Genomic DNA, 15,608 nt, shown 5'->3' with positions numbered 1-15,608 from the left:
GCCCCCCTTGGCTATTCTCCCTCTGTCACTTTCTCTCTGTCTCTCCCCTTCCCCCCCCTCCCTCCCGGGGAGGGGGGTGGGGTGGAGAGGAACATAACTCCTGGGCGTCCAGCCAGCCTCAGGGTTCTGCCATTGGTCCGCTTCCTCGGCTGGGCCAGCCTCTCTGCGCTCCCATTGGGCGGCCTCCCTAGCCCAACCCTGTTTTCCTGGAAAGTTCTTGGAAATCTATCAAAGGTATTTCCTTTCACCGACTCCGGTTAACTGCGGGCCAAGGACTAGCAGCCCAGCCCTGAGCTAAACCCGAAGTGCTCCCATCGCTTTAGCCACTGGGTCCCGGGGAGTCGACCTGCCCTGCTCTTTCTTCCCTTGCCATTCTCTTTGCCTCACTCCTTCCCTCCCTCTCCTCTCGGACCCGAGCGCGGTCATCCAGGTCCCCTGCGGAGCCTGCTCCTCACTGTGAGGCCACAGTCCCCGGGGGCTGCTCGAGAGCCTGCCCTCGTGGGCCTGCCTGTCCACAGTGACTCTATTTATACAACAAAGTATCTCTCTTTTTTTCTATCGGTCGGAACAGTGATGTGAATACAATATAATTCCCGGAATCCACCGCTTCCTGGAATAGATTAAAAGAGGCAAACAAAAGATTAGTCAGTGGTGCGTTTCCACCTCCCCTTTCCTCCCCCTTCCTCCCCCTTGCTCGCCTCTCCCCCCGCCCCCACTCATTCTCTTTCCTTCCCCTCCAGCTCATTACAGCGAGTGGCAGCCACGGGACAGGTCGTGTCTCCTGAGCTCCGGAATCCTCTCACTGTCTCCATCCAGGACTGGCTGACGGTGCTGAGCCACTGGCCTGGGCCGGACGCCTGAGTTCTCCGGGACCAAGAAGGAAGGAGATCGGACAGCCCTTCTCAGCTTCTCGCCGCTGGCTGCGTGAATCCTTAGAGCCCTGGTCCTTTCCTCAGAGCCGGCTTTAGGGAGGAGGCCACAGAACCAGGAGCTCCGGCTAGCCCTGAGCCCCCAGAGCAGCCCCTAGTCCTCTGCGGACGCCTGGCTGAAGTTCGAGTGACTGAGCCCGAGGCTTGGACGCGGCTAACAGTTGTCCGGGCTGTTTTCGGAGCGCCGAAAGCGCAGCCTCTTTTTCCGCCATCCATCCCTCGCTCCGGTCCAGGACAGACTAGTGGGAGAGAGAAAGGACACAGGGGGAGACCGCGGCTGGCCTCCCTGAAGCCCGACGGGACATGATCTTCTGCATCCACGGGTAAGAGACGCCCCTGTCCCGTCCGTGTGTACACCCGCCATTCTCTTCTTTCTTCTATATCCATAGCCCCCAGCCCCCAACGTTTGTAAGCACTCTGGGAAGTCCCGGACAGAGTAGGTAGGTTTGAAGGCTCCTGGGTCACCCGTCCCTTCCGGCAAAGACAGACAGACCAGCCCGAGGCTGTGTTTGCTTCAAGAATCTGGTTCCCAGCTGGGGTGATAGCGGAGAGCCAGAGCCGAGGTTGGGGAAGGCGTGGATAACAAGCAAATGCTGTCAGCTCCCCTTGACCCTAAGCATTTAGCGGCAGAGACTTTTCTAGGACTTAGGAGCCGCGGGTTTCTGAGAAAGGCCGAGACCAAGAGGGAAAGGCAGAAAGACACCTCAGAAAACTATCTTAGGTAGATCTGAAGGACACTCAGGAAAGTCCCACCTCAAGCATAACCACCTCCTGTTTCCTGACCCCTTAAGAATCCCCCTCCCCTATTTCTTTCCTGAGGGGAGACATGCCCTGGTCTGGTGGAAAAGCTGTAGACCAATAATATCCTTAGTGCTGGGGGGTGGGGGGTGAGTAGTGGAAGGTGCCGGGACCTGGCGGTCAAGAGCCCACAGTTCTTACTGAGTGAACTTAGGCAAGGCTCTGCCTCTCCTTGAGCCTTACTTTCCCCATATGTCCTAAAGAAGGGAATAGGACCAGATATTTTTTTAAAGGTTCATTCCCGCTGTGACCACCTAGGCCTCCTCAGGTCCTCCTTGGGAGACTCTCACAACGTGACACATCACACTAGCTCTTATCTCTTTGGGGGTAATTGGTCATAATTAGCCCAGAAGAAGGAAAGCCAGTGGGCTCCTCTCTCTCTAGTCTGTTTTCAGTATCATTTTCCTTGGGAAGAAGGGAAAGGGTCTTGCTATTTCCTATCCTCAAAAGTGGCTTTCTTAACCTTTTCCCAAACTGTGTTTCCCCTCCCTTTGTCCACTTCCTCTGCCCCTCTCTTCAGGATTTTTTTTTTTTAATTAAACTCGGGACTGAGAGAGAAAGAAGAGCAAATCTGGAGATTGTAAAACCAAACTCTCCAGACTTATTGGTCTGTTTGGTATCTGGCTTCTGATGCCCAGGTCTCCTTCTCATCCTTCCTCAGCCCATCATCTAGCAGGCTGCCTTTCCTTTTGCACTGCTTGTCCTTCCTGACTCTGTGGGACCTTCCTCGGAAAGGGAAAGAGGTCAGCAGAAATCCAAGGAAGCCAGTGATGGCTGGAGTTTGGGGGAATCTTTAGCTGCTTTCTCCTCACAACTTTTCGACCCTTTAAAAAAAAGGAAAAGAAATGGACTGAGAAATAGAAAAGGGGATTTCTCTACCATCTCCCTCCCTTCCTCCCTCCCTATTTTCCTTCTCCCTTCTTTCTTTTCTTCTTCATTTTCTTCCCTCACTCTACCTTTCCTTTCCTCCTTTCCTCTCTCCTTTCTTCTTTCTTTCTCCTTCCTTTTCTCCCACCTATAGCTTTCTTTTCCTCCTTCTTTCCATCCATTCACCCTTCCTTCCTTTCTCCTTGCCCTCTCTTCTCCTTCCTCCCTCTTTTCCTCTTTTCCTTTCTCTCTCCCTCCTTCCCTCTTTCCCTCCCTCCCTCCCTCTTCCTTCCTCCCTCTTGATCCCTCCCTTCATTCTCACCACTTTTGAACATCAGGCATAGCTAGGTGACTCTGATAGTAGACAGCAGAGATTTTAGCCATGATCATTTCCTCTTACCTTAAAGAACCCTGCCTTTCTTTACTTATTAGATCCCCTAACCCTTCTTCCTCTTCTTCTGAGAAAGCCCCAACCTTAAACCTAACCTTACTAAGCCCAGTGAATAATCTAGGCCCCCATTCTTCTCCCCTGGCCTTCCTTGGCCCCCCCGGGGTAGATTGCTTGGAATTCTGGGCCTCAGACCTTAGTGTACTTTGTTCCATGTTTCATGCTTGGCAGGAGGTACTGATTGACTCTGGGGTAGGCTGGTAGCCTAGCTCCCTTTGAGCTTTGAGCTCCTCTTCAGGCTCCTTGTCTTGCCCTGTTACTTTCTAAGTTGCATTGTAGGGGAACCAGTTGCCCATTTTCCTGCCAGCTCCCTCTCCCCTACTTATTCTCAAATACAGATGCCCACGGTTGAACTGTAGCAACAACTAAATTCTTCTAATCCATCTTCTCCCCAACCCCCAACTTTTCCAAGCCCAATTCCATTCCTTTCCAGGATCCAAGCACATGGCCCGACATCCCATCATTAGGCTCATAGCATCAACCTGAAGCTTTGCAAAGATCATAGGACTTAGAGCTAGGAGGTCCCTTAGAGATCATCTAGTCTATCCCTGACATTTTATATGGGGGAGGGGAGGAATTGAAATCCAGAGAGAAGAAGGCACTTGGCCAAGGTCATACCAGTATTAAGTGCTCAAGGTAGGATTAGAACCTAGGCCTTGTTTTTCCCATTACCCAATGCTGATGCCCCAGGGCCTATACCACTAGGCAGCCTGACAAAACTGCTAAAGGGGTGTGGTTCCACCTATATATGTATGTATAGGCATTCTTATAGATAAACACATATGCAGACCCCTAACACTCCAGTGCAAACACATGACCATATATAATGGGAATCTATAGAAATGCATGGTCAGTCTGTGGTGGAGTGAAATGGGCGTGCCTATAAGTGGATGTACCTCTCAAAGCCTTCCCATTAGAATGTCAGTTTCTTGGAGGGTATGTGGCAGGAAGGCCAGAGGGAAAGGGGAGAGACAACCCCTGTCCCCAAAGCCCAGTACAATAGGAACAATGGGAGGAGATTTTTGTGTATGTGTGTGCCTGTCTGTCACCAACAGCATTATGGAGGGGGGGAGATTAATAAGGGAAAGCATGGTTAAGCCCATCCTAAAGCATTATCTAATCCCTGGAGAATTTCCAGAAAATCCTTCATTCTGAGTCTAATCTTCCCCTTCCTCCCCCATATAAAGCTATCACTTGGAATTCCAGGGCTTCTTCTCATCTTTATCCTTTTTATTTTTCCCTCCTCCATTCATTCTTCCTCATCCTTCATCTTTGCTGGATAGCCAATATGTAGTAGTAGACAGAGTTGGAATCAGGAAACACCTGGGTTCACATCTTATTTCAGATACATGCTGTGTGATTATAAGCAAATGACTTGAATTCCCTGAGCCAAAATTGTCTTCTCCTGTTGAATTGGCAGGGAAAATATACCTCCATCACTGTCCGACCTCCAACAGGGTTGTTTGATGATCAAATGAGCTGATATATACATATATGTTTACATATACATATACATATACATACACATACACACACATATATGCAGAGAGAATGAGAGCACACATCACAAAGCTGAATGTGTGATAGAAATGTGAGTTATGGATTTATTCTTTCTCCTTCAGAATCCTACAGTGTCAGAGTTGGAGGGGATTTTTAGAAATCTAGTCCAGAGGGGAGGGAGGGAGGAAAATTTGAAACTAGAAATCTTATAAAAACAAATGTTGATGGGGTAGGTAGGTGGCACAGTGGATAGAGCACTGGCTCTGGAGTCAGGAGGACCTGAGTTCAAATCCAGCCTCAAACACTTAACACTTACTAGCTGTGTGACCCTGGGCAAGTCACTTAACCCCAATTGCCTCATCCAAAAACCAAAACAAAACAAATGTTGAAAACTATCTCTACATGTAACTGGAAAATAATAAAATAATTTTATATTTAGAAAGAAAGAAATCTAATCCAGAACCCTTATTGTACAGAGGGAGACATTGAAGCCAATGGAGGGATACTTACTAGCTGTGTGATTCCTGGGAAAATCACTTAACCTCTGTTTGCCTCAGTTTTCTCAACTGCAAAGGCGATAGGCATAATATAACACCTCCCTTCTAGAATTGTTGTAAAGATCCAATTAGAAGACATTTATAAAAGTGCTTAGCAAAGTGCCTAGCACATAGTAGGTGTTATTTAACTACTTATTCCTTTCCTCCTAATAAGCACTTTTTCTCCCACCCACCATGCCCCCTTAAAAAGAAAAGAAAAAAAAAAGAAAAAGAAAAAAAGAAAACTCTTATAACATGCATAATCAAGCAAAGCAAATTCCCACATTGGCCATGTCCAGAAATGTGTCTCATTTTTCATCTTGAGTCCATCACCCAAAGGTAGAATGCTTCATCATTGGTCCTCCGGAAAGATGGTTGGATCATTACATTGATCATTTAAAGCTGCCAAACCAGTGTTCTTTCCAGGACATTAAAATGCTTCCTTCATCTTCCTCACTCCTTTCCCACCCCTTCCTCCAAATGTGTTGAATTTCCTTTTTGTCATCATTCCCACATTGAGGACTAAGACCAAGGCAAGTGAGCTGGCCAGGTATCCAGGTCCTCAGTGAGCCACATTAGCTGAGACTGTCACAAGGGGAAGGCATTTAGCCTGGACCAAGCTAAACTGGTGGCATAGAGATGATGCTAATACTCGGTCACCTGAGTTCATCCTCCCAGCAAGGGCTGCTCACACCTTTCTTCTCGGTTACTAGGGCTTCTTCCTTGGGACCTAGAGCTGTGCTGAGCCCTGATTTTGAAAATTTGGAAGGCACTTCTTTTGAAAAGCATATTCATAGCTATTATCTTAGTCCATTCTTCTAACAACCCTGTGAGGAAGTAAGGACAGATATGATTTTATAAAAGCTATATTGAGGGGCAGCTAGATGGCGCAGTGGATAGAGCACTGGCCCTGAAGTCAGGAGTACCTGAGTTCAAATCCGGCCTCAGACACTTAACACTTACTAGCTGTGTGGCCCTGGGCAAGTCACTCTAACCCCAGTTGCCTCACTTTAAAAAAAAAAAAAAGCTATATTCATATGTCAGATAGTGTTGGACTTGGGAGTGAAGGAGCCTTGGATTCAAATCTCACTTCTGACACTTACTAGCTTTGTAACACTGGGCAAGCCACTTAGTCCATCTCAGTCTCAGTTTCTTCATCAGTGTAATGGATGAAATAATAGCTATAGTACCTATCTCACAAGGTTATGAGGCTCAAATGAGATAATACATGTAGTAAAGGGCTTTGTATTAACAGTTATTAGCTGCCAAGGGCTATGAGTTTCTCTGAAGGGAAGTGTGTGTGTGTGTGTGTGTGTGTGTGTGTGTGTGTGTGTGTGTGTGTGTGTGTGTGTTCAGGGTCAGGGGCAGCAGAGTCATGGGCACCACAAACCCTGGGTGCCATGCTTAGATTCTTAGACTTATAGGCATTAGAGGAATGAGAGGTCTTATGAAAATGATGGGAAAGTGAGGGATGACCAAAGTGTTGGTAAGCATATGATAGGAGTTGGGCATGTGATTGGTGATGAGAAGAGGAGGTAAGGGGTGTGGAGAGAGATGAGAAAGTAAAGGGGAGGGAGCCAGAGAGGTGGTCCTCAGGGCCTTCCACTCACAGCAGGGCATCCTTCCTTCCAGACCCCATCCTTTACTGGAAGAAGAGAAGATTGGCAGGTTGACACTAACTGGGCTAACGGAATTGCCAGAGCCAGTCATGCAGCCCCTATCTGTGACCTCCTTCCAAGAAGAGGAAGAGACACCAGCCCTGATGGAAAATGAGTTGCCTCAAGTTCGAGACCCCGAGGAAGACTTGTTATGCATTGCCAAGACATTCACCTATCTGCGGGAATCTGGTGAGTGGTCTCCTCCCTAGAGATACAAGCATCAGGCGCTTATTTACTGATTGGGAAGAGGCTTGGTCTGGGTCTAGGGACAGACAGAGAAAGAGGGAAGAAAAGACTGAAACAGTTCCTGTCTAGGAGACTCCCGTCTGAGGGCTAGAAACTTCCCTACCCTTTGGGATCTTCGAGTGAGAAGGGGGTGACATGGCCCCTTGTCCCAGGGAAGCCCTGTTCTAATGGGGGTGGAGGAAGAAGAAATCTAGAGGGGATATCTTTCTATATATTACACTAGAAATATCAAAAATATTCCAACTCTTCTTTCTGTTATATCTCTGCTCTGGGAATGATACCTCACGGAATTGTTGTGGGAAAAACACTTTGTAAACCTTAGAGTACTATAGAACTGTGAGCTGTTAATAATGACAATGATTCCCCTTTCCCCTCCCTCTGAATGAGACTGGAATCTTTGCTGCTTCCCTGGGATTGTCCCTTTCTATCACTGGGTGAGTGGGCGACTACACGAGTAGAATTTACAATCAACAGTGTTGGTTCTCTCTGCTCTTGGCCACCAGGTTGGTACTGGGGATCTCTCACAGCGGGTGAGGCCAAGCAGCACCTTCAAAAGATGCCTGAGGGTACCTTCCTGGTACGGGACAGCACCCATCCCAGCTATCTGTTCACACTCTCCGTCAAGACCAACAGGGGCCCCACCAATGTCCGAATAGAATACGCCGACAGCAAGTTCCGGCTGGATTCAAACTGTCTGTCCAAGCCACGGATTTTGGCCTTCCCGGATGTGGTCAGCCTCATCCAGCATTATGTCACATCTTGTACAACTGATGGCAAGAACGACACCCCCTACCCGCCCCCTGCCTCACTGCTGCCCACCCACAAGGACGCCGTTCCCACCACAGCAGCAGTGGCAGCTGTCCACCTGAAACTCATCCAGCCCTTTGTCCGTAAGAACAGTGCCCCAAGTCTCCAGCACTTATGTCGGCTCACCATCAATAAGCTCACTTCTGAGGTTGACCAGCTGCCCCTGCCTAAGCGGATAGGGGACTATCTCAGGCAGTACCCTTTCCAGCTCTGAGGCAGAACCTGCTGTTCATCCATCCTGGCAGACTTGGGAAGATCAGGAAGCCACCTCATCATTTGTCCTTTTACAGAAACCCCATCCAACAAGACACAGACCTCACAAGTCCAACCAGTGTGGCTTCTGGTCACTACCTTTTGGGGATTGGGGATGCTTCTTTCCCTCTTCTCCTTCCCTAATTTCTGCCCATCTCTGTGGGGAGCAAGGTGCTTGGTCTGTGTCTGCAGACCTGGGGACCCAAGAACAGGATGCTAATAACTATGCCTGAAGTTCCTGGGGGCCAGACCAGGGCCATAGGACTGGGATCCTGCCTCTATTTATTTTCCTGGCCACACTGGGGAGAGAACTTGGCTGTGTCCTATTCCTCTTCTGCTGTGTCAGGATGTGGGACCATCCCAAACTCAGACTTGGGTTCCCTTCCGACTTATTTACATATGTGCCAACTACCTGAAGCTGATGGTCTTGGCTCCTTTTCTGCCTTGGGCAACAACCACCTATGCCCAGCCTTCTCCAAAGACAGGCAGCCAAGCCTGCTTACCACACACCACCCCCAGTGAACACTAACTGACTGGTCAAGCTTGCCAATGGACATTTCTCATTGGGAAAGACACAGCAGAAATTCTCTTTTCTTCCCTTGCCATCCTTTTCCTTCTGGGGGATCCCATGACTCTCACACCCTTCAGTAAAGTTTGGGAAAGAGGGAAAGTTGGGAAGCCACAAGAGAGAAGTAGAGGGGCCTTTTGGCCTGAGGCCAAAGGTGACCCAGCAGTTTTTCAGTATTTATTTATTTATTTTGTTTGTTTGTTTGTTTTTGATTCAATAATGCTTGAGCAGGGCCTAGATTCAGCAAGCTGGCCTCAGCCTGTTTTAGGTGCCTGCTCCTCTGATCTTCAGGGCTCTCCAAGGTGTCCCACAGATCTATTTCTTATTGGTTTTCTCTGATGTGGCAAAGTCCTTTCCCCTAGATGAAGTCTAACCAAATCAGTGCCAGTAAATGAAGCTCCTCCCCCACCATGAGCACCAGCTCCTCATCTCCCTATCCCTCTGGAGGGTGTCTTCCCCATGGGAATAGAAGGCTTTTACCTCCACGGATCTGAATTCAGTTCAGGCTGAGGGCCCTGCTTCCATTCTGGCCCTCCCACCTGAATCTCAGAAGAAATTTTGCATACTCCCATGCAGTGCCCAGGTACTTTCTGGGGCCTCTGAGGCTGGAGTGGCAAGCTGTCTTCTTGCACATTGCTGAACAGGTTGCTTGAGGGGCAGGGGCTTTCAGCAGATAGGGGTTGGGGCGGGGGGTTTGCAGGGGGTGGTTGTATTTGAATTGTTTGCCTATGACTGTAACCTCATTTCCCTTTCCTTAGGGACCCTGGGAAGGTGATTTAGCTTAGTCACACAGAGAGAATTGTAAATCTGATTTACAAAGAAACTTTTTAAAATAATAATTATTATTATAATAAAATCATATCGTAGTGGTCTCCTTTTTAACTCTAATCCAGATGGAGTGGGAGGTGGGGGGTGGGGACTAGAAAGTGGGCATATAGGGATCATTTAGAGTATCTGGGAATCTTTAACCTGGTGAAAAGGAGGGCTGGAGGGTAGAGGTGTGGCATGGTCTCTGTCTTCAAATGTCTGATGGGTTTTCATGTGGAACTGAAAACAAACTTGTTCTATATGACCAAGGAAGGCAGGACATGGATCAAAGGGTAAGAGTTAGGGAGGCAGATTTCCACTGAATAAAAGGACTCATTTTCTAATAGTTAAAGCTATCCAGTAATGGAGTGGACTGCTTTGGGAGGTAATGAGTTCCCCATCCTGGGAGTTCTTCAAGCACAGACTAAATAGATTGTTGTAAAAGTTTCTTCTAGTTCTGCAATTCTGTGTGCAGAGCCTTGGCTGTAGGAAAAAAACCCCAGACCATTTAGATGTTGCCTTTAGGAAGCTCACGATCTAGCAGGGGGATAAGATACATATACATGTAATTGCTATATAAGGACAGGTGGGATGCGGGCCAAATGCAATACAAACTAAGTGTTCTACAGACCATTTACCCTTTGCTTTAGGGGATGGCTTTTTATCTGGGCTTAAAGGGTGAGTATGATTTCAAGCAACAAAAGGGCTTTCAAAGAGGAGACTAGAGTAAGAACAAAGGTGTGAAGCAGGAAGAGAATTGGGAGTCATAGATTTGACTATAATGTAAAGTAAGTAAAAGAAATGAGAGAGAGAGTTGGAAAGTGAGATTGAAGTCTGTTCATTGAGGGTCTTAAAAAGTCAGACTGAGGAATGTAGATTTTATTCTGTAGGTAATAGGGAGCTATGAAGAATTTTGAGAATAAGAGTGACCTATTCATTAGGAAAATAACTGGGATAGAGGGTTCACCATAAATTGGAAGGGAAGAGACTAAAGGTAAGAAGTCCCCCATGAGTCATTAACAACCTATGCCAGGGCATCACACTAAGCTCTAGAAATAAAAAGAAAAAAGAAAGAAACACAAGATGACCCCTGCCCTACAGGAAGTTTACATTCTAAACAGATACAGGCAGAGTGGATAAATTGAAGATACCTGTAAAGGATAAGGCCTTAGGCCAGGGGAGACTGAGAAAGACCTCCTTCAGAAGATGGAGTCTGACCTCTCTTGAGGGGTGCCAGGGATTCTAAGGCAGAGGTGAAGAGGACAAGCATTCCAGGAATGGAGACCATAGCTAGCACAAAGGCATTTGTGAAGACCAGTACAACATCTAGGACCACAGATATAGATAGATAGATATAGAGATAGATAGATATAGATAGATAGATGATAGGTAGATATAGATGATAGCTAGATAGAGAATCATCTATGATAGATAGGGAATCATCTATGGAGATATGAAGAATGAATCCATGGGAGCTGATGAGATCACCAAGTGTATAATATCGATTGGAAATAGAAGAGGACCTAGGACAGCGCTATGGGGAACATCTATATCTACCTATCATCTATCTATCTATATCTACCTCTATCTATCTATCTATCTATCTATCTATCTATCTATCTATCTATCTATCTATCTATCTATCTCTACCTCTATCTATCATTTTTAAAATAAAACAAACAAAAAACACCATAAGGAGAGTGAGAGGAGTGGTTCAACAGGCAAGAGGATAGCTAAGAGAGGGGTGATATGAGAACCCAGAGAGGAGAGAGTATGCAGGAAGGGAAGATTGTTAACAGTGTCAAATGCTGCAGAAAAGTCAAGAAATATGGGGGTTGAGAAAAGGCTATTAGATTTGGCAATTAAAAATCACTGACTGGGCTCCTGCAATAGTCCAGGTGGGATGAAGGCATGGATGAAGGAAGTAAATTCAAACTAATAAATACAAGAACAATGTAGTGAGAGAAAGAGGGACATTTTAATGAAGAAATGATCATGCTTAGTCCTACAAATGTCACGCCCAGTGCTGGAGAACCTGTTCTGTATCAACCCATGATCTTGGTTTTAGCCATTGATAGCCACTCTTCCTCTGGTCACAATGGGAGGTCATGTGGTTCTGTGATCCTCCAAATCTAGTGTTTGGCAGGTGTCTCTGGTTTACCCCTCTGCTCTATAGAGGAAGCTGCTCCTGTTCATCTCTACCAGTCCTGAGATGCTCGGTAGATAATGGCAATGCCAAGCTGCGCCCTGGTCCTTATGGTGTTTTTTGTTTGTTTTATTTTAAAAATTCAACTTTATTTTATTTTTACAAAGATCTGCATGCTCTCCTTCCTACTTTCCCTTCACCCCCATTAAGGAAAGAAAAACAAGATCTGTGTTGCAAACCTTACACGTAGTCATGCAAAACAAATTCCCACATTGACCATGTCCACAAAACAAAACTAAACTAAACTAAACTAAGCTAAATTAAACCAAAACAAACAAAAACCCAAATCTGTCTCGATCTGCACTGTTTCCATAACATCTCCATAAGAAGGCTGAAAGCATGTTTCATTATGAGTCCTCTGGAATTACTAATAATCTTTACCTTGATCAGAGTTCTTAAGTCTTTTAAATGCATTTGTCTTTATAATAGTGTTGTTATTATGCACATTGTTCTGCCTCTACTCATTTTACTCTGCATTCATTCATACAAGCTTTCCCAAGTTCCCCTTCATTATTTTCTTATAGCATAATAGCATCCCATCACATTCATATACCATGACTTGTTCAGCTATTCCCCAAGTGATGTGGCCCTTACAGTGTTAGAAATAACAGGATCAAGGAACCTGGTGGATAAAAAGAAAACCCAGAAAATGTTTTTCATTCTCATGATGGTGGATGCTCCTTCTCATTTGATTCCTGTCTGCCTGAAATCCACTTCTTCCCTTCTCCATGTCTCCTAGGGGATTTAGGGCCAGAAGTGACCTGGAGCTGGAAAGGGCCTTAGATGTCATCTATTCAAAGCCCTTCCTTTTAGAGATGCTTGGAGAGATCTCTAAGGCAATCTAAAGGTCATGAGCCTCAGTTCTCTCCTCCTTAAAATGATGAGATTGACTCTTATGAGCTCTAGAACCGACTCTGACATTCTATGTTCTTTCTGCTCTTCTAATTCTGATGGCCTTTGACTGCTAATATCTAAGAGGCAGGTGGTGGCAGCGCAGTGGAGAATACACCGACCTTGGAGTTCAAATCCAGATTCAAAGACTTACTAGGTGTGAGCTCCTGGGCAAGTCACTTAACCTTTGTTTGCCTCAGTTTCCTCAACTCTATAATGGGGATAAGATGAGCACCTACCTCCCAGGGGTTTTGTGAGGATCAAATGAGGTAATATTTGTGGGGGAAAGTACCTAGCACTAGATAGTGGGTGCTTAATAAATGCTTATTCCCTGCCCCATTCTGGGACCAAGAAACATCTAGAGTGGCATTTAGATTAACCTGTTTTACAAGTTTTAATAGCTTCAAGTTTTGTCTGAAATCAGTCATTGGCACAGGATATTAACCCCATGATGATGGGTGTGGCTCAATTCTCCCTCTATCAGGGTGTGGAGGGAAGCAATAGAGTACACCCAGGCTCTCTCCCCTTAAAGTTTTATCCATTTTTGTATCAGGGAGTGTGACATGCATAATCTCCTCTTACCTTTGAGGTCTTTATCTTTCTTAAGGTGCTTTATAGTTTATCAAACTTCTGTTTCCCAACAGCCCTGTGAAGCAAGTTGCAATCATATGCCTATCCCCAAATTATAAAGGAGGGAACTGAGAGTCATAAAAGTAAAATGACTTGCCCAGAGTCACACAGTTGGTGAGTTTCATGCTTATGGCTCTTGATCCCAAGACTAGGATTGTTGCCAAGGCAACATCTTTTCAAATACCCTGGAGTCTAAGAGCAAGGGTGAGAGGGATATGAATTAGGACCCAGGCTATTTCATCAGGTGGTTTTCCCCATCTTGAATCTGTAACATTTTCAAAAACCTTTTATATCCCTTTTCTCCTTTACTTCTAGGCCTACGATATAAGCAGAGAGGTTATTTAGTTTCATTTTGATTCATGTGAAAAGACACTGAGCTATAGAGAGGAAATAAGTCCATTTGTGGTCATGTAGCCAGTTAGAGGTGGAGATGGGACAAGAAACCTCTACCTCTTAACATGGAGTCTGGAACTCTCTTTGCCGCTACTCCTGAGAGCCAGAAAATTGGTTCAGGGCAAAGAGGTTTCCTGAATTCCTGGGAGGGTACCCTCTGTTCGTAGACTCTTCAAGCCAGAAGACTTCTTAGGGACCCTTTAGGGTCACCCCCTTATTTTATGCATTGGGAAACTAAGGTTCTCAATGATATGTCCAAAGTCACACAGGGAGTTAGTAGAGAAGCTGATCTAAAACATCTCCTCAATCGAGGGCTGGCGCCATCTGCTCTAACAATTCTACTCAGAATCATAGAAGGTCAGAAGTAGAAGTGACATTAGAGATAATCGAATTTAGCCATTTTTTTGACAGATGAGAAAATGAGGCTCTGAGAGAGGAAGGAATTTGCCTAGAGCAACGGCTAGGTGACTGTGGCAATAAGATAGAGCCTATTCTGAATATGGGCTATATACAGTTAGTCAAAGCCTCATTCTTTAGCACAAACCAGACCCAAGCCAGAGACCATTTGCCCCCAAAAGCATTTCTCTTCCCAATTCCAGCATCTTGACAAAGTGTCCATTCAGACAGCAGATGAGGGAATCGTTCTGCATGGTATTCCCTTGATGTGGCAGAGGGTAGCAGGCTGGGGCCCGTCTAGGGAAGATGCCTGAAGGGGATGCCCTAGAGGGGCATTGGTAGGCATCATAAAAGGGCTAACAGCTTCCAATATAGTAAGACTTCTCAGCCCGGCCTGGGCCACTGCCACCACTTCCTGAATTTTACTTCCTATCCTGGCCTTGACAACCATTTTTCTTAGAAGTTGCCGCTGTGGCCTTTCCAGGCCTGAAGTTTTATGTAATGCACTTATTCCCCTTAAAGAGCATTCTAAGGACTAACATGACCCCCACCTTCTTTCCTCTTCCTCCCTCCTCTTTCCATTTCCTCAGATTTCACAGCCCCTGCTTCCCAGGAATAAAGCTAGCTGTGGGTGAATGGAAACCCACCCTAGTTCCTAGTATCTGCTAAAGGAACGGGTGCCTGTCTTTCTTTCCTTTTTAAAGGAATTTATTTATTTAAATTAAAATATTTTTTAAAACTATAATTTTTTCAAATAAGTCCTTATTTTCTTACCTCTATGCCTTTCCCTACACACACACACACACACACACCCACGAAAGAAAAAAGAAAAAAAAAATCCTTGTAACAAATATACATGGTCAAACAAAACAAATTCCTGCATTGGCCATGTCCAGGAATGGATTTCTCATTCTACATATTGGCTCCATCTCTTCTCTATATGCTTCATCAGTCCTCTGAAATAACAAATGAGTAAATTAATTTAAGTAATGTCATTTTTATTATACTTACTCAATCTACCTGTGAGCAATTAATATTTCTCCAATTATTTAGGTCTATCTTATTTTCTTTTTGTGGAGCAATGAGGGTTAAGTGACTTGCCCAGAGTCACACAGCTAAGGAGTGTCAAGTGTCTGAGGCCACATTTGAACTCAGGTCCTCCTGAATCCAGGGCTGGTGCTTTATCCACTGTGCTACCCAGCTGTCCGGTCTATCTTATTTTCGTAAAAGGTTTCATTCTTATAGTTATGTAGTTCCTGGGTGTGTTTTAATATATAAATTTCTAAGTACTTTATGCATTTTATAGTTATTTGAATGGAATTTCTCTTTCTATATCTTCTGCTGAGTTTTGTTGGCAATATACAGAAATGCTGAAGATTTATGTGGATTTATCTTATACTTTTCAACTTGCTGAAGTTGACTTTCTAGTGTTCTCTAATTAAACCATTGTGAGATTTAAAATTGGATATTAGATCATAAATCTCCCCTACTTAACCCTTCCCTTAATTTATCTCCCAGACTAGTAAATGGAAGAAGCTTCTGGTTTTCTAGATAGAGCCTTTATTGTATATAAGGTGTTGTTGATTAGAAGGATAGGAAAATAGAAATACAGTACAAATCGTCTTAAATCTAGGCTTAGTCTATATTCCTTATAAAAACTCACCAAACCGATTTAG

General features: G+C 45.3%; 1 protein-coding gene across 1 annotated transcript; it reads left to right on the top strand.

The window, feature by feature from the left end:
- The first annotated feature begins 509 nt into the window (after positions 1 to 509).
- CISH (cytokine inducible SH2 containing protein) lies at positions 510 to 9,276 on the top strand. Its single transcript, XM_043979144.1, has 4 exons — positions 510 to 651; positions 741 to 1,252; positions 6,711 to 6,925; positions 7,486 to 9,276. The coding sequence occupies exons 2-4, from the start codon at positions 1,233 to 1,235 to the stop codon at positions 8,001 to 8,003; spliced, it is 753 nt and encodes a 250-aa protein (XP_043835079.1). The 5' UTR covers positions 510 to 651; positions 741 to 1,232; the 3' UTR covers positions 8,004 to 9,276.
- Positions 9,277 to 15,608: the final 6,332 nt, after the last annotated feature.

The sequence above is a fragment of the Dromiciops gliroides genome, chromosome 1, assembly GCF_019393635.1.
Source record: "Dromiciops gliroides isolate mDroGli1 chromosome 1, mDroGli1.pri, whole genome shotgun sequence".
Lineage (NCBI taxonomy): Eukaryota > Metazoa > Chordata > Mammalia > Microbiotheria > Microbiotheriidae > Dromiciops > Dromiciops gliroides.
This window is presented reverse-complemented; position numbering and strand designations above follow the sequence as displayed.